The 22,079-nt window shown below is 36.9% G+C and overlaps 3 protein-coding genes across 3 annotated transcripts; 2 read left to right on the top strand and 1 right to left on the bottom strand.

Moving 5' to 3' along the window:
• Positions 1–11,971: 11,971 nt before the first annotated feature.
• On the bottom strand, positions 11,972–14,922 carry LOC133528179 (uncharacterized). Its single transcript, XM_061865442.1, has one exon. The coding sequence runs from the start codon at positions 13,049–13,051 to the stop codon at positions 12,545–12,547; it is 507 nt and encodes a 168-aa protein (XP_061721426.1). The 5' UTR covers positions 13,052–14,922; the 3' UTR covers positions 11,972–12,544.
• A 100-nt stretch (positions 14,923–15,022) lies between these two features.
• Positions 15,023–17,707, top strand: LOC133528178 (uncharacterized). The gene is made up of 3 exons (XM_061865440.1): positions 15,023–15,355; positions 15,636–15,705; positions 17,332–17,707. The coding sequence occupies exons 1-3, from the start codon at positions 15,107–15,109 to the stop codon at positions 17,634–17,636; spliced, it is 624 nt and encodes a 207-aa protein (XP_061721424.1). The 5' UTR covers positions 15,023–15,106; the 3' UTR covers positions 17,637–17,707.
• Positions 17,708–17,834: 127 nt separating this feature from the next.
• Positions 17,835–21,869, top strand: LOC133528177 (uncharacterized). Its single transcript, XM_061865439.1, has 2 exons — positions 17,835–19,369; positions 20,505–21,869. Exons 1-2 carry the CDS (start codon positions 19,253–19,255, stop codon positions 21,570–21,572), a joined length of 1,185 nt encoding a protein of 394 aa, XP_061721423.1. The 5' UTR covers positions 17,835–19,252; the 3' UTR covers positions 21,573–21,869.
• Positions 21,870–22,079: the final 210 nt, after the last annotated feature.

Genomic DNA, 22,079 nt, shown 5'->3' with positions numbered 1-22,079 from the left:
AATCTTTGTAGGAAAAGGTTATAGAGACCCAACTAATTTGCCGTTGTTGCCTTCCTAAGTTTTATTGAATCCAAAAACTCACGACCTTTGCGATTAGTACATATTATTAATAACGAGTATTTAACGATTTATTCAAGGAAAATTGGCTGTCTTCAAATTGTCAAATTTCTCAACAAGAAGCACTGGTGCTTTGGTCATTTATAACCCATAGTTATTCCGACTAATTTAGTATGCCATCAAAAACATTTATTTATTTATTTATTTGATACACTAGCAGCTCTTGGAGCTGATACGTGTATATCGCAGCACTTGTGTTTATACAAGGTAATAACATGACTTGTAAAAAAAACAAGTCTCGGTCTCGCAACTCAGTTCTTCTACCGTAAAAAGTTGTGAGATCCATGTAATACCAAGTTGGGACCTTCTGTCTTAAGTTATAACGTAATTATTATTATTATTATTTACGCTCACAAAACAAGTTACAGTCATTGCGTTTACATGCATATTAGAGGCTTACAGCGTTCTGAAGCTGGACTCTTACCCTAAATATATGTACACATCAAGAACCAAATTTACATGTAATAAATTAGGGTCTGTGTACAACATAAGTCAAATAATATATGATATCAAAGTTACAAATAATTATTAAGGATAAGTTATGTCAATATTACATGTGTTAGTGCAAGTGAGGAGAGACATTAATATAAAAATTACAATACAGCACAACAGAGAATTTTAAATAAACAGAATATCTTGTCCATCGCATGAATACATTATGTATCTCACAAGTAATACATATAATATTAAATAAGATTGTTTAGTACGATCGCCAAGTCTGTTTATTTAAAACATTTTTAATAAAAACTGGACCGAAATTGCAAAATATTTGAGTTTTTCCTTGATTTAGACACTAAACACTAATTGTATTCCACATTTGAAGCTTCTATGTTTGCTAGAAGTGCCTTAGAGTTTTGATTATGGGTCAGTGACAATGAGTGAGTGACAAAATTAAAAAACTTTGACTAGTTATAATTCTTAAACTACTGGTTTAAATTGAATGAAATTTGAAATATACTGTGTTTATACAATCCCTGCTTGGTTACTGAAAATTCAGGCTTCTAGTTTTATCCACAACGAATTTATAGGGGGGTCGAAAATGGCCTGAACTGCTTCGAGAAAAGGATGGTACGGCCGTGCCGTTTTTTTGCTCGACTTGGCGGCGTACTGCCGTGCCTCCAGATAATTGCGCTGTTGAGTACCCACAACACAAGCCTTCTTGAGCTTACTGTGGGGCTTAGTCAATTTGTCTAAGATGAAAATAAATATAAAGATAGTTTATTATTCAAGTAGGCAATGTCAAATAAAGCTACACCGGCTCTAACCCTATACCTCTGACCCGAGAAGATTTAAATCCCCCCTCAATTGGAGGAGGGTATCCCAATATGGACCGGCAAGAAACTCTGCGGGACACATCTTTTCAAAACATTACATCTTATAATGAACATGCATTAAATAAGAAAAAATACAATTTAGATTAATATAAGAATTACTTAATTAGCAATATTTATTTATTTAAAGAAGCTTTATTTAATTCCACAACTCAATATAATAATAAAAATAATTAATATTAATTTATCATATATATATATTTTTAAAGAATAATAATTTCTTAACATCTAAAGTTTGATTTATATAATGAATTACAAATAAATAAAAACTAACTTAAAACTAACAAAAAGAGTCCCCCAAATCTGTTACCTAAATTATTTATTTATATTATATTATATATTTATTTATTTAAAAGCCAAAGTCACTGTATCTGTTACATCTTCTAGTAACCACGAATTAAATGAAATTTAGTATGGAGATTATACAGAATGTAACAAAAATAGTGGGGATCCGTTTAAGGCATACTTAGACTTGGTATTGTGTTCTGATTAGGAAAAAGTCGAAGATTTTTTTTTTACGCAAACCTCTTTTTTGTATGGCGCAGGTTAAGCCCCATCGGCCAACCCTACATACAAAGACCAACATTTTTTTGCGTAAAATTTTATTTTCTTGTACTTTTTTTTGTACTAATCAGGCCCTGCAGCATGGTTGCATTTTTATCGCCTGTCACTATGCCTGTCACGTTACAGGATAGAAATTGGTTGAGGGAGGTTTTACGTTGTTGTAGGCGCAGGCGGGAATGGTTGCAGGTTAGGGTCACCCAACACTTGTAACGATGAACAAAACGAACTCACTCGCCGTAAAATTATCTTTTCATCACACTTGCTCGAAAAAGATCTTATTTCATGCAGGTGTACTGGTGGACAAAGGCCTATATTGTTCCCGCGGGAGTTATGGATTGTTTAAAAAAAGCTATAACTCCCTAGGGAGTTATAACTATTTTTTTTAAATTATGTCACTTATTCATACAAGCCAAGTAGCATAAATGAGTATTACTTTTAAAATACTGACGTTTGTAATTTAATTATTTTATTTATGTTTAAAATTATATAATTTGATTAATTTAACAGCCGTTTGAAATATTTTTACACAATTTTCAATCGTGGCTGAATGCCGAATAGGTTTGTGCCTCGATGCCTAACCTATCAAGAAATTATATAATGGCAGACGAATGTTTGATATATCACCGTATTTAATTTTGGTTATTTCTTCGCAAGTGTTATGAAAAACATTATGTGTAACTCTGGGGGTAAGAATATTGCAAACTCGGGTCTTTAATTCCCACCACCCTCTTAATACCACCCTCGTATCCAAAATTTTACTTACCCCCCTCGTCTATAATGTTAGTATGTCTCACGGCAGTTTTAATTCGGTTAAATTATGTATTCGGTCTAATGTCTTACTCCTCAGCTATTCTAGCTAAGGGTGTTCTCGTTCCAATATAGGTCTCTGTGTAAGCAGGTAGCTCCGTAGATTCCTACACCTAATTGACAGCAGGAAATGCGTCAGACGGAAACTTAAGGTTGCTTCCGTTGCTATTTCATACATGTTTCGAGAACAATTATTTTTTTATAACGTTATAAGCTTTATAAGCGGTTGCAGCAGAGATCGCGGGCTTACATCCTGCTGTAGGGCTAAGATGGTCAGCTCTTTATCATTTGTCATAATGTCTGTCACGTTCTAACAAGTATGTAAGTGTGAAAGTGACGGGCATAGTGACCAGTGATAAAATTGGAAACATACTGCAACTGTCCATCGATGTACAGTTAACATATATCAGTGTGGTTGGTGGTAGCCATGAGTACACATTGAGTTTTTCGGAACTTATATAACATTTTCGGTGAAGGAAAATACCGTGATCCAAACTGTATACCTATATCCGCGAAGAAATTCAAAGGTGTATGTGAAGTTCCCAATCCGAATTGGAGTCAGCGTATAGCCCAAGCTCTCTCGCGTATGAGAGGAGGCATGTGTCCAGCAGTAGGGCGTATATAGGCTGAATTATTTACATTAGATTTAAGCTTTAGCAGAAACTATTTTCAGGGAAACGAATGAAAATATGACATTTTCACACTAATTGATAATTCACGAGCACACAAAAACTGAATGTATCTGGAGTTTTGCACCAAGATTACTGGCTGTAACTAAGAATAGACTTTCTATTCTTGAAGTTGGTCCCTAAGGAGGCGAAATTGAGGACTGGAAGCTGTATGTAAGTGCGATTTCAGAGTTCTACACGAAAGTTCAGGGGTAACCTATAAATAGTCTGGAACTTACAGGAGATTTGATGTTAGACTAAATTGTAAAAGTCGACGACCGACCTGGCCTAATGGGTACTGACCCTGCCTATGAAGCCGATGATCCTGGTTTCGAATCCCGATAAGGGCATTTATTTCTGTGATGGGGACAAATATTTGTTCCTGAGCCATGGGCAAGTCATGGGTGTTCTCTATGCATTTAAGTATTTATATATTATATATATTCTCTGGGTACCCATAACACAAGCCTTCTTGAGCTTACTGTGGGACTTACATAATCAATCTGTGTAAGAATGTCCTATAATATTTATTTAAATGATGACATACGTTAGTCCGGGCTGGGTCCGGGCCGGGTCCGGGCCGGATATTCTAGCGCTTACTTTTCTATGACAGATGACCAGTGATCACGTGATGTTTTCCGTAGAAAACGAGTCGCCGGAAGCTCCGGGCGGGACCACCCCGGTCTAGGGTGTCATTCTTTAAGGTACCTATAATCGGCTACAGATAGACTTGAACCCTAAATATATAGATGATTGTTTGAAGTGACTCATAAATATCAGCAGCTAACTGTACAACTACACTAGTGGCTCAGTGAGCTGTAGACCTCACGAGCATAGCTTAAAATAATTAAATGTATGGCTTCACCATTTTGAAAAAAAAAAAAACAAAAACTAAATCTACCAAAAATCTAGCAAATCATTGTTGCACCTGCTCACAGAATTTCACGACAATCGGTTGAGTATCGCGACGTGTAGGGAATATCCGGACATTCCGGACATACTAAAGCATTTTTGCCCAAGATGGAACGGAAGCCTTCGCTAATAACGCTCGGTCAATGACAAATAGGTACAGCTAATTAATATAGTTAGTGTTTTAGAATTATATTAATTTCACAGGCATACGCATATATAAGGCGAAGTTGGGGAGGGGTGGCAAAGATATTTTGATAGATATTGGTTAGTTTAGAATTTTTATTATTTACTTTTCAACTATTTCTATGAATTGCAGGTTGAGAACGGGGTTTGATAATTAGAGGCTTCCGAGCAATGATATCAATCAAATGGAATCAAGCGAGAGGCGAGAACGAGACAGCGCTATGCACGTATACAGTGATGTCTCTTTTGCACATCGAAGCATCCAATGTGAAGACCTATTACACTCTGGCAAACCCACTCTGTCAGTAGAAAAAGGTCCGCAATTCATATTTTGTATGGAAGTATGACCCTTCCCGTCAGGGCCGGATTAAGGGGAGGGCAACCGGGGCTACAGCCCCGGGGCCTCCACAAAAGTGGGGCCCCCACAATAGAGTTCCCGTCTACATTTTTCAAATATTTCCGTCTTTTTCTACTGATGGAAATGGCATGCCAAACTATAATTCTAAACGTAACCAGCGACAATGATATCGCTCGGAGCGCACGTGAGACAATTGCATCGACGCGGCTGCCTCTAATGATCGCCGGAATTCAGGCGAAGCCACGATTATGACGCTTTATATGCTCCGACATTTAACATCAGATATTAGACAGAATTAAAACTGAAATAAATAAAAATATATATTTGAGGGCAAACCTGCATACAGATCCACCTAGCCCCTAGATAAACTAAGCGAAGCTTTATGGATATTAGGCGGCGATATACTCGTACATACTCTTACCTAGATAAATATATAAGTACTTAGATACATACTTAGCTAAAAAGTAAAGTAAGTACCTACATAGCTAACATCCATGAGGAACTCAGTTAATAAATATTCGTGATAAACATTCAAATAAATATCCTTACCGGGATTAAAATCCGGAATCTCCTGCTTTTTAGATAGGGTCACTTACTATCGGTCATAGGCAGGTCAACCGCGTCGTTCCCGCGTCGTTCAGCCAAAGCGATCGGCGATTCCATTCGACTCTGAAAATGGCGTCGCGTTCCGTGGAATGGCTACGCGGGACGTGGAAACTAATTGGTGCTATCTCCACAAAGCCCGACGCACTGCGCCGAGTGATTTTAATTTATGGGACTAGGATCGTTCAGAAACGTTCAAAATGTAATTTAGTAGTGATATTCATAATGAGTCGCGCTCTCACACAGCTCTCTCAAAAGGACGCCAAAAAGTCCTTAAATCAAATAAAAAATAAATTATTATCAGGCAACAAAGGCCCGTTTATACATACCTACAGACTAACATATATACAATAAATATAATCTAAAAATCATTCTACAATATCTCTCGTATTCCATACAAGTACACAGCGGTTTTGCCATTTTCTTATTTATTGACGCTAAATATTTGACATCGAGCCACGATTAGAAATTGTGTAAAAGTATTTTTAACAATAAACTATGTTTTAAGCACATATACTTGCTTAAAACATATTTTTTACAAAATATGATAGATCCTTTTTGACCACTATGTCTTAAAAAAATATAAATATATGTCTTAAAAAAAAAAAAATGTGCTAAATTAAAAAAAAAAATCTACAAACGTTTTACGTGACAAGTATTCCATATCTTTTCTATCTTCCTAGCGTTGTCCCGGAATATTGCCACGGCTCAAGGGAGCCTGGGGTCCGCTTTGACAACTAATCCCAAGATTTGGCGCAGGCATTAGATATTACGAAAGCGACTGCCATCTGACCTTCCAACCCAGAGAGCAAAACTAGGCCTTGTTGGGATTAGTCCGGTTTCCTCACGATGTTTTCCTTCACCGAAAAGCGACTGGTAAATATCAAATTATATTTCGTACATAAGTTCCGAAAAACTCATTGCTACGAGCCGGGGTTTGAACCCGCTACCTCCGGATTGCAAGTCGCACGCTCTTACCGCTAGGCCACCAGGGTTTCTTGTGACAAGTATTCCATATAACTATAAGGGTTCCGTTTTTTGCCATTTGGCTACGGAACCCTAGAAATGAACTATCATGGGGACCACCATTCGACGCGAGAGGTATACAACTCCATAACAATTATTTTGTAATCTCATAAAGAGTAGGGTCAAGGCGGAAACAGTGGCTCAGCTGGAACAGCGGCTCAGTCGCCCAAATATCACCTTTCTCATGTTGAGATTCGGTTGAGTGAGGCACTGTACCCGAGCCTCTGTTCCCTCCTTGGCCCTAGCTGATGAAAACCACCTAACTGGGTATAGTCCAAAATCACAGAACTATAGTCAAAAATTAACTTAAATATCTTCGTTCAAGTATGATGTGACTATTATTTAAATAAGTTCGGCAGGGATAAAACACATAAATAATAAAATAATGAAATGGTGGAAATATTTCTATAGATGGATGAAAAAAATTAAAACAAAAAAAAAATTGCATTAATACTACGTTGAAAATTTAATTTAATTTTATTTTTTTAATTTACATTTGCAACATGTCGATTATATGAGTACTTACACTACCTATACTGGAGTATAGTTATTTGATTTCATGGTATTGTCCTAATATCAATACCAGTTTCTGAATTTAGCCCTAGTTCGAGTTTCGAGTCTAATTATGGGAACTAGGTTTTCCCATTGATTGCGCAATTTGCTTTTCACGCACTTATGCTAATTTGATTAAGTGTGAAGAGGACAGGTATTTAATGGTTTGATACTCTTAAATGTATAATTAGTTTATAAAGACTTGATAGTAGGCGTAAATGATATGTCAGTACAGTCATTATCAAAAGTAACGGATCAGTCTAAGTGTCAAAAGTATCTACAATACTCTAACAGACATAAAACCATGTATATGACAGATTTTTTAGAACGCGAACTGAAGAGATACTTATACAGTGTGTCCTTAGCCATTGGACAAAGCCGAAATGTACATATGCATATGGGTATTTAGAACCAGTAAAGTATCATAACAACCGGTGTAGCGGTTTCGAAGAAATTAACAAATTACCATTTTTTACTTTGGTGCTGCCTGTATGTGTTAGTAGCTCCTAAGGTAATATCCTCAAAGAATAGTATGGAACCTTCTTCGACCTTTTTGATTATCTTTTTTATTTATGACATTAATAAGCTTCTGACTTTTGAAAAATGTCATAATTATCAAATATTTCGAACAAATTGTCAAAAACACTGCCAAAGATTCACACAGTATGTTTCTTTTTGTTGTCGATTATTGCAAATAACTTTAGTTCAAAAAATTTTTTTTTTTTATCTTTTGTTCTTATTAAAAAATATATTAACGTCAGAGCATTCCCGAGAAGTAACCCTACGTGGGATTTCAGGGTTTGTCCAATGGCTAAGCTCACCCTGTATATCTAATTGGAAAATAATTCCGGGATGGCAGACACTTTTGGAGCATTGTTTCATTCGCTGCTAATGCAGCTAACATTCAGATGATTGATGATTTAGCTACAATATATTTATACTTACGATATCGCATGGAACTGGTAGGTCAAAAGTATATGGAGACAAATTGTATAGGTGTGTCAGTATATTCGGATAACAGCGTTCTGCTATAGCCGCCAGGTATTCGCACCACTTTTTATTCCATTTTTAGATACTGCAACGAAATATCCATTTTAAACATATTTTCCAGCATCCCAAAAAGGATTAGTAAACAATCTAGTTTTCCTTCACTGCAAAAAAAGACTTCCCACGATGGAACAAGGTTCACCATAGCGTGTAACGCAGAAAAGAAATAAGGACCCGTTAAACTTTAGTGTTATTCAGAACTTTTGTCCCCCGAGTTACTTGTTTGACAGTTCGTTTTTAACTTAAACCGTATAAATAGTGTTCCCGGTGGAGTCCATATCTGGCCTCGGCGAGTGTTTTTCAAACAGTAAAAGGGCCTTTGGGACTCGAAATGACTTATGGCCGTGGACGGGGTTTTTAATCGTAGTTTAACTTTATATTGAGTTACTCGATTGTGTATTATGAATATTATGATTACTATATCGAGACAGAATAGTGTAGATAGCCTAACGCTCACATACGTATAGGTAAAAAACTTAAGTAAGTCACCTGTTGTATGTAGTGACGTGTTCGAATAGACAATACATGTTTAAAGGACACACAAACAAAACAAATGTCTATTCGAACACGTCACAACTACATACAACAGGTGACTTACTTAAGTTTTTTACCTATATACACCGTGGGCCAAATAAACTCAACATATTTAAAGGTGTTCTCTTGACCGTCTTTAGAAACTAAAATGTCATACAAAGTTTTCTGAAATCGATCTTGTTTTAGAGATAATGACAAAATTTGAGAAACTTTGTTTCTGTTATAACTAAGTGAAAACGACTTTTTAGCTGTGACGCTGCCATTTGTGACTTGGTTGAGACATACCTACTGACATACATTAAAGTATTATTAAGAGTTTACTTAAAAACTTTAATGTATGTCACATTAAAGTTTTTAAGTAAACTCGCAATTTTATCAGTAATTTAAAAAAATCTTTACTTATTTGTTGATTTTTTTTACCAAGGTGTAAAAATAAATACACGTTATTTAATTTAACACTTCGGTGAAAAAAAAACGGAAAGTGTGCAGAAAATGGAAAAAAAGTGAGGCAAAAGATACAATTTTGTTTGGCGAATTTGGCCAAAACTTATATACTTAACATTTTTTGCTCCTTATGAACTCAGGAATGCGTGGTTAAAATCTGTCGGGTTTAATTGGCCCACGGTGTTTAATAAAACACCCTAACTATAGACAGTAGAAAGGGTGAATATTTAAAATTTAATTATTAGGTATGAAAAAATTACAACTTTCGGTTAAATGTCTTGTTTGTTTATTTTATCAGGCGTATTCGAATTTTAGTTATTCGATCTATTTCCGATATGATAATGATATATCAGTGTCAAAAGTGACGTTTTTGGTTGAAGATGTCAGTTTTGACACTGACTGATCAGTATCGTATCGGAAACAGATCAAATAACTAAAATTCTAATACGCCTGTAACTTGCAACATATTTACTGGAATGGGGGTCATCAAAGTTTCAAATCCTTAAATACGAATATATTCGTATTTAAGGATTTGAAACTTTGCTTTTACTAGGTTTTCAGGTCTAGTCTGTTCATTTAACATCTCGCCTGATTACTTAAATCCAATTAACACAATTTATTCTGGTTCAGATGAAGAAAAAAAACTTTTAACTTACGTACATTGTGTACGTTAATTATTGTTACAATAGGTCACTTCGTTGTTTTCACAAATTAAGAATAAGCAGTGCCGGATTAACCATTAAGCAAAATAAGCACTTGCTTAGGGCACCACGTCTAGGGGGGCACCAAAATCGTAGGAAAAAAAACGCACAGGCTGCATCAGCATCGCAGTCGTAGTGTAGTACTTATGTACACGAAACTTTTTGGTATGTGTCTACCCATCTAATAACGAAGGTTCGTGAGAGAGTGAGGACACGTAAGCACATCTCCAACCTTACGCGGAGGCCCTCAAAGCTCATGGTCAAACAATTTTACCGTCGGGCTTGTGGCCAACTGATTTTCTCGACGTAGATTACCGATAGCGAATTTAGCTCTCTTGCACACCAGATGTGTCGGCCAGGCCGAGTTTCTGCAGAGCCGTGATCCTGCGACCTAATTGTCAAAGTGTTATAAAGGGCCCCGCGAAGGCCGAAAACTAAAAGTATCTTATCAAGTTGCGCTTTCGAGGTAAGCCAAAGGCTGAGCAGTAGGAGAACCGTGATTACATAGGTTCGATTTCAAGCCACTCTTTTGCAGTTCGGCGTTAAGTCTTATGCGACGCTAGGCCTTCTACTTTATGCAAACTGCCTCACTTTCACTTGGCTATGGATCCAAATACAAGTCCTCTCTCGCAGCTGGGCCTTCTGCTTTGCTCACACCTCGCCGTTGGTTGTATTGTATGATAACGCGCCGCGATCGGACGCTCCAGACGTCCAGCCATTCTTACCTCGTCATTGGTCAAATTCAAGCCTGGCCAGCGCGACCTTTGGCCTATCCGTCAAAAGTCCGTGGAAAGCTCAGCCTTTGCTTTTAAAAACACTGATTTAAAGTTTCATGATTTAGGCCAATCAAATTACTTAGATCGAAAAATGATAATAAATAATAATTAATTCCCAGCAAGCTGGAAATTGTTTTAATACTTTCATTTGGTCTTAAATGCGTGTAATCCGAGTTTGCTCCATCCCAAGAGGTGTGCATACCTTTTGGGATCCTTAGGAGATATTTTTTCCTTTGGATTGCTAAACCATAGCACTTGGTGGACCAGACACTGGTAAGGCGTTTTCGGATCTTTTTTTTACAATTTACTACGAATACATATTAAGGTATCTTCAATCAATCAATAAATTTTATTGCAAGAACATAGTTAAATTACATTTCGGATCCTCAGATATCAATTTGAGTCATAATTAGAACAATTTTTCCAACGGACGTACCGTTTTCGATTTACAAGAAAAAAACTGAAAAGAGGAAACATTTACCAGCACACCTCCTGGGATGGAGCAAACTCGGATTATACGCATTTTTAGGACCAAATTCGAAAAAATCTAATTTTATTGGCCTAGGTAATTGTGACACATTATTATTTAAGAAAACGGGACTTAATCGCGTTTGATTAAGTTCCAAAATTACCTCCAACGTCAAGATAATGATGTCGACTTTACCCAGTCTTCTCCGAAACCATGGGGACAACGCCGTCCTTGAAACGTCAGGTCAGGTCAATAATTTGCTATTTAAGACATGGCTAAGCCCCTACTGAAGGCCTTTGCCCTCACATGAATGAGCTTCGCAGGAAAGCTCTAGCTATAGAGGTTGCAAAACCCTGTACGGAGTACGGCCTGTCGCCTGTCTTACGTCTTCGCTTACACTTCGATATTGGTTGGCTTGGCTTCCGGCCTTATGCGAAACACTGTCTTCGAATTTACTTACACTTGACCTTACCTACTGTTACATTACTGCTGCAGTACTGTCAATTTCCGTGATAAAATGATGTGACGGATTGAAAGTCTATTCTCAGCAGTAATGCGGCAATAAACGTCGCTCAATTTACTAAGAAAATTCAATGTAATCTTGATGAGGGGGCACCATGGTTTAGAAATGCTTAGGGCATCAAAATATCTTAATCCGGCACTGAGAATAAGACTCATTAGCGTTAAATAAAACAAAAGTAAAGGAAATATCTCAAAGTTTTGTTATTTAAAAAGACAAAATAACGCGGAAACATAAAAGCACCGCAGCGCCGGGGGAAATCAGCGGAAGCAGTAATTACTACACGTTTTTTTTGTCTCATCATCTTGATGACGTTGCTGGTTTAGTATTTACTGGTATTATGAGTAAAAAAAGATAAATGCTAGATACAATTTTATTTTATTATTTGTTTAAAAAAAGTCGTTATTCATCTTAAAATTAACCTTGTAATTTGTATTGTATTGTATTTTTTATTGTAATGATATTAAGTTAAATAAAGAAATACTTAAGCGGTAACATAAGGACACAAATCAAAATAAATTTAAAAGTCGTAATATATTATTTCATCTATAATTAACATTCCCAACATAATTATTCTTATACATAATTCTATTTTCTGAATTTAATATCAATTATTAAGATTACCTGTCACTTTAAGATAACTTTAAGATACGTCAAATATTTGCTAAAGATACGATATGGATTAAATATGTCAGTGTCAAAAGTGACGTTTCCTCAAACAAAAACGTCCTTTTGACACTGATATATCCAATCCATATCGTATCTTTATATATATTTAAAAAAAATTGACGTATATTAAAGTTAGTATCGGGCCGAGTGTAATTAATTATCATTTCCGTTTCTTATAATTTTCTTCTACGAATCCGAAAATATATCAACATAATTTGTCACTAAAAAGCAAGCCAACAATATTAATACACATAAAAATAGCTTCAATTCTCACGTTTAAACTGACAAGGCAGCATAGTTGACCTATCCCGCGGCGAAAACTCGATCTCAGCGTTGCCTTTTTCAATTCTGTTATTATAGGCAAAATTACCGCCCATTTGGCGAGACTTAGCCGCTATTATTGACGCCATAGTGTACGATGGATGAGGCAAATCCGGTATCTGGGATATGTAATATTCACGTCGACGCTGCCGTTCTATTTCTATATCTTGCACGGATGATTCGGATCCAGATACACCCATTCTCTCGGTGCAGCCATGATTCTTTATTGATATATCTTGCACAACGGGTGATTCACATACAGAAACATCCATTCTCGCGGTATGATTCAGTGTTGAGTTATCTTGGGTATCTTGAGACTTACGGTTTGACTGATCGAATGATAATGAATTATTCCTTCCTCGTAGCTGATAATAGGATAAGCGGAGATGGGAATAATCGTCTATGAAGCCGCTGGCTGTTTGATTATTCGATGTTTCACTGTTTTCCATATTCCTGTTTCCAGTTTCCTAGTATTAAATCCGTGGATGGGTATTAATGTTTTTCAAAAACCACGTTCACGGGAAATTTACCGGTGCTGACTAGTTTTATTTATTCTGATGTTTAATTATATCTGCAAAAAATGTATCAGGTACATACTTGTGGGCAGATTGAAATTATGAATATCACTATCTACCCTTATTTTATGGATTCCGTTAGTGACACATTGCATTTTAGAGCGTATTCAGTAATCGTTAAAGTTTATATTCAAACGTCGTGTTTTAACTTATCTAGTTAGAAATGTTGTTGCCATAAATAAAAATAAAATTGTTTGCAAATCCAATAACATCGATTTACCTACTATGGCTACTATTATTTATTTAATTCACGATGAAATAAAAACACAGTATATGCCTACTTAAGTACATTTTAAAATTTTGCAGATCCTCAATCTGATCAATCTCACTTGTTGGTTTCTTAGTTTTTAGGTAGGTATTTATTAGTGGTTGTATTTTTTGATATTTACATTTTTGTATTTTTGACTCGTGTAAGTATTTATTTATTTAACCTTTTTTGCACAAAAGAAAACCTTACAGTACAAAAGGCGGACTTAATGCAATGAGACATTCTCTACCAGTCAACCTTACGGCAAAACAGAGAGATTGTGGGCGGTGTTTCTTTAACAAAAAAACAAAATATAATATATATAAAACATACCATACATACTGGTAGAAGAGCCGACTGCACAATGGTTTCCCATAACTAAACGTGATGCTAAGTCTGAATTTGATAGTCTGCCCTGGTGGAACTTGCTGAAAGTACAAAACAGGAGGCCACTTCCGGTGCGAAAAAGGGGGGCTGATTTAACCCATTTGATACCGAAATAATAGTTATGACAGCAGTTGCAGCAGCCGAAATAATAGTACTGGTAGAAACAGAAAAGCGAAATCTGTCAGCATTTGCTTGGCAGAGGGTCTCAAAGGTGACTATGTGGACTCCAAACTATACCCATGTGATACCAGCATGTGGCTGCTAGCAGCCACTGTGCCAACTCGCGTCTTATGCATGTTTCACTTCCACCCCTGGTGCTTATAGCTCTAACGATTCCACTCTGGCCGGCCGGCTAAGGCAAGCCAGAGGCAGATAATCCTGTCCCACCCACCCTCCTTGCGGGTAACTGCACTCCCCAGGAGTCCTCCTCGGGTACGTGGGGTTGCTACTCCTCAACTATTTCAAAGTTTCAAAGTTATATTTCAATTATTGAATGGGAACGAAAATGTTATGCAAGCCATTATGGCCTAATATTTACTAAATAAACTAATGATTTTGTAATAATACGAAGTGTGAGACTGTGAGGTGTGAAAGACTAACAGTTGCATGTCAATTTCTACGCACGACAATATCTTATCACCGCAGAGCGGCACAACAAAACACTATCGAAATTTCTATAATGCTTGAAACAATATGTTATCACTCTCTGCTCATGTCCGGTTTTCCCAAACTTGTCAAATGCACATGACTTATAAGTACAGTCAGTGCATAAGGTTTGAGGAATTCTGGGGTAGTTCCGCTTGCTCGTTACACTCCTCGTTCGGTGTACAGTTGCACACCCTTCCAATTCTTCATCTCGAAATCTGTGGAGTTATACCAAGAAGTAGTATGAGTTATATTCGCAAACTAAATTGACAACTGGGGCCATATTACTATCTCTTTACGACAGTTTAAAATGCTCACTCTACTAATATGTGATCATGAGTCACCTTTTGCATTACATAACAAACTGCAGATGATAATTCAAAATAAGTAAGATAGCACGCTCTGGCTCAAGTGTCTGTCAGTTGATAATAACAATCATTATCATGCTGAATTTTGGATAAGTTGCAAAGCCAGAATTTTTTATTGTTCCTAAAATAAACCTTGTGTACAAAGCCATAAAGAATGTATCGAGATTGATAAGTTACATCTCAAGTGACGCTGGGTTAGCAGATATGGCTAGATAAAATCTCATCTGTTTAGTATAAATACCGATGTAAAGGGAGCTCAGTATCAGTCAAAAGTCTTCCAAAATGAAGGTAGCCGCTTGCTTGCTCGCTCTAGTTGCCCTGGCCGCTTCGGCACCTCAGCCGAGGAAGGACTTCCACGAACACTTCCGGGACTTCCTTGACTTGATCATACAAGAGGCTGGGGAGCAAATGGAGGAACTGAGTGCGACCTACGAGCAGTTCGACGATTTTAATGCTGCGATGAACTACGTGCAGTCCGCCGGCTTCAAGGAAATTGTTGCGGAAATGGAGTCTCTGCCTGAGTTCCAAGCTGTAAGTTGCTCCCTCATATAATCTTATATGTTGGTTCAGATATGTAGTGCGCTTGGACGAATGAAAGACATAATTTTTGTTCTATCTACTCAATTTAAACAAAATGAGAACAGAAACACGGAGGTATTTAGGTCTTTTGACGAATCTCTTTCTTATACCACTGCATTAACAAACACCGTGGCTTGCGTCATATGTGAAAAAAAAAGCAAATTTCTCGAACCGGCCTTTTATCCTTATTACCCAAGCGAGATTGACTTTCATGTTTTGCTAATTTTTACAGGTGGTTGACTTCCTGGAGGCTGACAATATTGACATCACCTTCTTCCTGGACATACTTGACGAAGTTGTCAGTAAGTAATTTATAACGCACTTACAACCCTTCTGGTGTTGCAGGCGTCCATGGGCGACGTTCATCGCTTACCATCAGGCGATTTGTCTGCTGATATTTTGATCTAAATATATACAAATAAAAAAATATTATGGGACAATCTTACGCAAATCGATCTAGTAAGTTCTAGTAAGCTCAATAAATTTTGTGTTGTGGGTACTGGACGACAGTGGTGGCCGAAACGTTAATGTCACTGAACTAACGGACGGTTACAGTTTACGGTTCAATTTGCAAAGTTTAATGGTCAATTGCAATTAACTTTCGGGCAACACTGCTGGACGACGATGTATATCATATGTAGATATAGTGATATAGATACATAGAAAACATCCATAACACAGGTACATAATATGTGATAAACGTACAAAATAATTGCCGTTACCAGGATTTGAACTCGGGACCTCCTGTTTCGTAGGCAGGGTCACTGCCAACTAAGCTAGGAGAAGAAAGGGGACGGCCGCTTCTCCATACAAACTTAGTCCCCATTTTCTTCTCTGTATATTGATATTATAGTTTTTTTTTTCATAATTTGAAGTAAATTAACAATAGCTATGCATGCTTGATTTTTTTCGATTTCGACCCTACTCACTCAGTGTTGTGTTCCTGCCGGTGAGTAAGGTTGCCAGAGCTCAACGAGGGGGGGGCGGGTTTAGGGTCGGCAACGCGCATGTAACTCCTCTGGAGTTGCAGGCGTACATAGGCTACGGAGAATGCTTACCATCAGGCGGGCTGTACGCTTGTTTGCCACCGACGTAGAATAAAAAAATTTTTTTTTTGATTATTGTAAAAATTAGGAGCGGAAAACAGTTTTCATGCAATTATTTAAATTATAATAATTAAAAATTCGAAAAAAATCAAACGTAGTGGCATAGCCGTGGTCGATATACAACAAATTGTGTCAAAATATTTTCAATAATGTTAATATCCTGAGAGGAAAATGAGGACTACGTATGTATGAAAAGGTGTTTTCGCGCGCATCCTCCACCTTCGTCTTAAATAGTACATAATACTCGCCGTCGACAATGGGGTTGGCCGGTCGAAGTATTAAACAGATGGCGCCATCATAGCTTGCCCTGTCAATCCCTAGAATTGTGTCAAATTCTTGTTTTTTTTTTTGGAATTTTGTGACCTGGATTCCAGTAGGTACTTTAAGCCAAATCTCATAGAAAAAAACTAGAGACAGGGGCAAGCTATGATGGCGCCATCTATGCAAACCTTTGACAGTTGCCAACCCCATTGATATAATATAATATTATTTGATATACTCGTAATCCTTGGGTATTGTTTAGCCGGAAAAAACCGGACTATTCATAACAGCGTCTATTAGTTTGCTCTCTGGACAAAAGTTCAAATGATAGTCGAGTTTGCAAAAATAACGCACTAAGTCAGTCGGGGCAAGTGCCCCTAAGACGAATTCGATGATGCCCCTAGTTGACGAATTGAGATTGAGCGTGGCCGCAATTTCCGTTTCTTTGCCGGTTAACCTGCCATTGTGGTATAATATCTAATCCTTATGCCGTCATTGTATCATCATCATCAAGTAAGCGCCGTTGTCCTAAAAGGACACTAAATTTTTATATTTCCACAGACGCCATCCCCAGCTCCCGCCGCACTCGCCAGGCCTCCGGCACTTCTCTAACCTCCTTCATTCAGGACAGCATTGCCTTCTTCCCCAAAGAAAAGCTGGACGCTCTCTTCCATCAGAAGAAGGAGGACGATGAGGAGTTCAGGAACGCCATCGACAACCTGTTCTCTGACGAATGGAGAACTACATTCAGCGCTCTGCTCGAGACTCCTCAATTCCAACAGGAGGCTGATACTCTGCTCGAAAATGGAATTGATCTTCATGCTGTGTTCGACGAAATTGTTGCTATTTTTGGGCAGAACAAGTAAATTTTCAAAAGTTCCTTAAAGTAAGAACGTCTTGTCTTGCTTTAATATGACTAAATTATTTTTTAACCATTTATTCTGTTTTGTTGCTTTATTAACCCTACCTCCATATGATCTGACGACGGGATCGAAGAATTCGCATTAAACTCCAAAAATGTGACCACAGCCGGCAAAACGTCCCACTTTGTCACTTGCCATAAGGACGCCTTGTCAGGTTATTGTATACAAGCAAGTCTCGTCCTTATGGCAAGTGACAAAGTGGGACGTTTTGCTGGCCGTGGTTAAAAATATAGTTTCTATGATGACTTACATCTTAAATACTTAATGGCTTATAGAAAACAGTATGTCAAGAAATAAACGCACTTGATAATAATCGGCTTTCCTATTTGTTTAAGTAATTTGTTATTTATTACGAGTAATAGGAAGTTTTAAAGGTAGAAATATCATTTACGATTGTAAACTATTTCATGAAGTACATACTTACACAACGAGATAAAATACACTTTTAAATTGATTCAATCTTATATTTAAGTTGAAAATAATGTATTGTTAAACTAAATACACCAGTCATCATCAAATAAAGGATTTAATACAATAAAAACCGGCCAAGAGCATGTCGGGCCACGCTCAGTGTAGGGTTCCGTCACAATAAGCTAAACTGGAGCTTAAAGTATAGTAAATTGTTAACCAATGGATGAAACGGTACCTTTCACCCGAGTTAAACAAATAGACAAATTTGCGTAATCAGTACCTAATTAAAGTAAGTCTTTTTATTATGAAGGGAAAACTTTTTGCGATAACTCAAAAACAGCTAAACTGATCATGTCCGCTATAGTTTTCATTTAATGTCTTTCTTAAGCTCTATTTCCACAATTTTTTTCATATTTTTTGGACCTATGGTTCAAAAGTTAGAGGGGGGGGGACACAATTTTTTTATTTCGGAGCGATTATCTCCGAATATATTCACTTTATCAAAAAATGTTTATTGAAAACCCCTATTAGATTTGAAAGACCTTTCCAACGATACCCCACACTCTAGGGTTGAATCGAAAAAAAAATTTCACCCCCACTTTACGTGTAGGGGAGGTACCCTAAAAAAAAAATTTTTTAGATTTTATTGTTTGACTTTGTCGGCTTTATTGATTTATATACCTATCCATTCAAAATTTCAGCTTTCTAGCACTAACGACCACGGAGCAAAGCCTCGGACAGACAGACAGACAGACAGACAGACAGACGGACATGGCGAAACTATAAGGGTTCCTAGTTGACTACGGAACCCTAAAAACTGACATAACTTGGGAAACTCCACTACAGCGCCGCCATTGCCGCGACGCTCATCTGTCAGTCCTTGCCGCACTATAGTTATGTGACCATATCCAATACCGATTGTAGGCTGCACTTGAGAAAGCCTCATCATCGGTTATCAGTATCAAGCAACAAAATTATTGACCTTTTCACAACAAGTCTCAATTATTTATAGCACTTGTTTACTAAAACATAAAATATTATCATCAGCATCTAGTGCCGGCATGCAATAGGTACATTTTATTTGTAAACAACGCATTTTCAACAAAAACAACATTCTATCTGCGTTCAGATCGCTGCGTCCATCAGTAATGTTTAGTCCATCGGTGAACGATCAGGCGTTGATAATGAAAATTGCGTACGCTGTTTTTTTCGGATTCCACGTTTTTTGTTCCGTCGGATCCACTGCTTCCTTGAGCAAAACGGAAGTAAGTAACTCTTTGATTTATACGAATATTTGTGATCACGGCCGGCAAAACGTCCCACTTTGTCGCTTGCCTTGAGGACGGCTTGTCAGGTTATTCGAATAAATATACAAGCAAATCTCGTTCTTATGGCAATAGGTTAGTCCCCGGCCCATGTGGGTTACCTTTCACAGCGAATGACAGTCCCTATGACAGTTTTCCTTTTTATATGGATTAGTGTAAAATATTTGTAGATTTTTTTTGAAGTTTCGCACATTAATTTATTTAGAAATAAAACTTATAGGTAATGAAAAGAAGCTAAGAACATATTTCTTAAATTATTTTTAAATGAAGGGGCTCCCTAGCGCCAATGACCGTCGATCTGAATCCCTTAGTTTTCTAATGTTTTTGTAGCGTATCATATTAACAGCAAGAGCTGTAAGCAATATAATCCTATATCCCATATTTACTTCACAGTTCACTGTCTTCGAGGTATTTGCCATCAAAGTTGGTCAATTATAGGCCAAAAAACTGGTTTACTGGCCATAACTTTTGTGTTAATTAGTTTAAAATTAAATTCTCTGACCACTTTTAAGAAACGTCAAAGACGAACCCAAATGTGTAGATTTCGTACATGTAAAATCATTTACAGCAATCGGATAATGAAAAAAGTATTTTTTTTAGATAATGTTTTAAAAAATTATAAATAAATAAGTGTTCATTTATTTCAAAATCTGGCAGACCAGAATGGAGATAAAAAGTTGAATAACCGATAGCCATTTGTCTTATAATTCTTCTATAGTGCAAATGTAGGAGTAACTGAAAACTAGTCAATAATCGATGAAAACCGCGGGGTTCCCCTTAAGCCAAACCAACAGAGACTTCAAGAAACCATCATACGGACCGCCGACACGACGTGGACGGGACGCCGAATATACATTAAACTAAACTAAAACGCGTGTTAAACTATGAGTACGTATACACGTACTCGTAGTTTTTCCAAATAACTTCGTTACTGAGGTCGTTATTCTTTTATCTTATTTGACCTTAGAAATTTAGGATTTTATATTTATAAAATTATAAGATCGTTAAATTTCACCATATTTTAAAAGTAGGAACATTGATTGACTTAACTTTATAATTACATAATTTTTTGTAGCTTACAAATGAAGAATTAACTGTGACTGAAGATGAATTTCCTGTAACTGAGTCTGCCGAAGAAACGTCATACTTAAACCGAACCGAAGCAAACGTTGATCTAACTGGGAGTAAAATCAACGACTCGGAAATATTTGAAAATGGCCAAACAGCTAAAGAAGATCACCAAAGGTCATTCATATATATACAAAATGCTAAATCTCGATTGCCGTGGAAGACTAAGACACATGGGTCATTCTTTATAGACGATTTTAGTAATGCCAAAGCAGTTGTTCGTGGTGGAAATGACAATTTAAGGCCGTTCAAATTTGTATCACAACCAATAAAAACCAGTTATTACAAAGAATCCACACCGGCTCAAAACTCGCGAAGGAATAAAAACGAAAATAAATACGTTTCGAGAAATTTTTCTTTCCCGGTGAAATCGAATATAGAAAATAAAAAAGGAGCGAAAAATTGGGATGAAATGCAACGATACGTCCCATATAATGATAAAACTATGCAGGCCTCTAAAACGGATGCGTCACAGCCTTACTATGCCAATAAAGGATATCAATTACCCTACAAAATAAATCCTCCACAACGACAAAATACTAAAACACGAATTGAGCATAAAGTTAATAAAAGTGTCCGCTTTCCGTATCAACGCGGTAATTACAAAATTCCTTATGCAACGCCAGTTTCTGCAACAGTTATTGTACCTACTGTATTATACGAACATAAAAAACCTAAAGAAAATAACAAGTACTCACCACATAACGAAGGAATAGACGAAAGTCAATTCAATTGTTTCAACAAGGACTGTGGGAGCAGACCAAATAACTATCGTGTGAATATGAATAATGGGATAATGCGTGGGATGAATTGTGTATGTCAGAATATACCTATGTTTCATGCACAAGCTCAGGATTGGCGGGCAAGGAAAAAACCTTTGACTGCGAGTGAAAAAGCATATATTCGAGCTCTCAATTCAAACAATACTGACGACTATCCTTACGAACTACTGATCAAAGAAATGAAGAAGTTGACACGAATAGTGGACGGATTGGACAGCAACGTAAGCAACTGAGTGAAGACTTGCATTATTGAAAAATAGTCATACTTTGTTTGACAATAAAGTCGCTGTTTAAAACACTTATTTTGTAAAAGGGAAGGATTTAGAGTCAGATCAAGCCAAGCGATTTTAAACGTCAAACTTCTATGAATTTATGACGTTTAATTAACGCTTGCACAGGCTGGGCTATCAAAATCGTTGCCAACTTAGCTTGGTCTCACTCTAGGTACGAATTTAAAGTAAGTACCAACATTTATGTTGATTTAGCACCGGCGATTCTTTAGCGAAAATAAACCAAGTAATATGTCAAGATTTTAAATGTTTTTATTTTTGAAGAAGTTATATCGTTAACAATGTACTGGGGATTGAATGTTGAAGTTCGAAATTGCCTTTTCTCGATCTTATAAGATCGATAAAAAAACATTTAAAAAAATTTCGTATAATTTTGCCTACATGACCGGTGGCGGTGGTTCCATTTTTATTACTTTTCACTATGCCCGTCACATGCGCGCTTACATGCTT

Source organism: Cydia pomonella, chromosome 19, assembly GCF_033807575.1.
Source record: "Cydia pomonella isolate Wapato2018A chromosome 19, ilCydPomo1, whole genome shotgun sequence".
In the NCBI taxonomy this organism is placed as follows: domain Eukaryota; kingdom Metazoa; phylum Arthropoda; class Insecta; order Lepidoptera; family Tortricidae; genus Cydia; species Cydia pomonella.
This window is presented reverse-complemented; position numbering and strand designations above follow the sequence as displayed.

Excerpts from the sequence above, each read along its gene's own strand:
- LOC133528177 (XM_061865439.1), top strand. The coding sequence starts at position 19,253 with ATGTTTAGTCCATCGGTGAACGATCAGGCGTTGATAATGAAAATTGCG. Across the intron at positions 19,370-20,504 it reads CTTCCTTGAGCAAAACGGAA|CTTACAAATGAAGAATTAAC; the intron begins GTAAGTAACTCT and ends AATTTTTTGTAG.
- LOC133528178 (XM_061865440.1), top strand. The coding sequence starts at position 15,107 with ATGAAGGTAGCCGCTTGCTTGCTCGCTCTAGTTGCCCTGGCCGCTTCG. Across the intron at positions 15,356-15,635 it reads CTCTGCCTGAGTTCCAAGCT|GTGGTTGACTTCCTGGAGGC; the intron begins GTAAGTTGCTCC and ends TAATTTTTACAG. Across the intron at positions 15,706-17,331 it reads CATACTTGACGAAGTTGTCA|ACGCCATCCCCAGCTCCCGC; the intron begins GTAAGTAATTTA and ends ATATTTCCACAG.
- LOC133528179 (XM_061865442.1), bottom strand. The coding sequence starts at position 13,051 with ATGGAAAACAGTGAAACATCGAATAATCAAACAGCCAGCGGCTTCATA.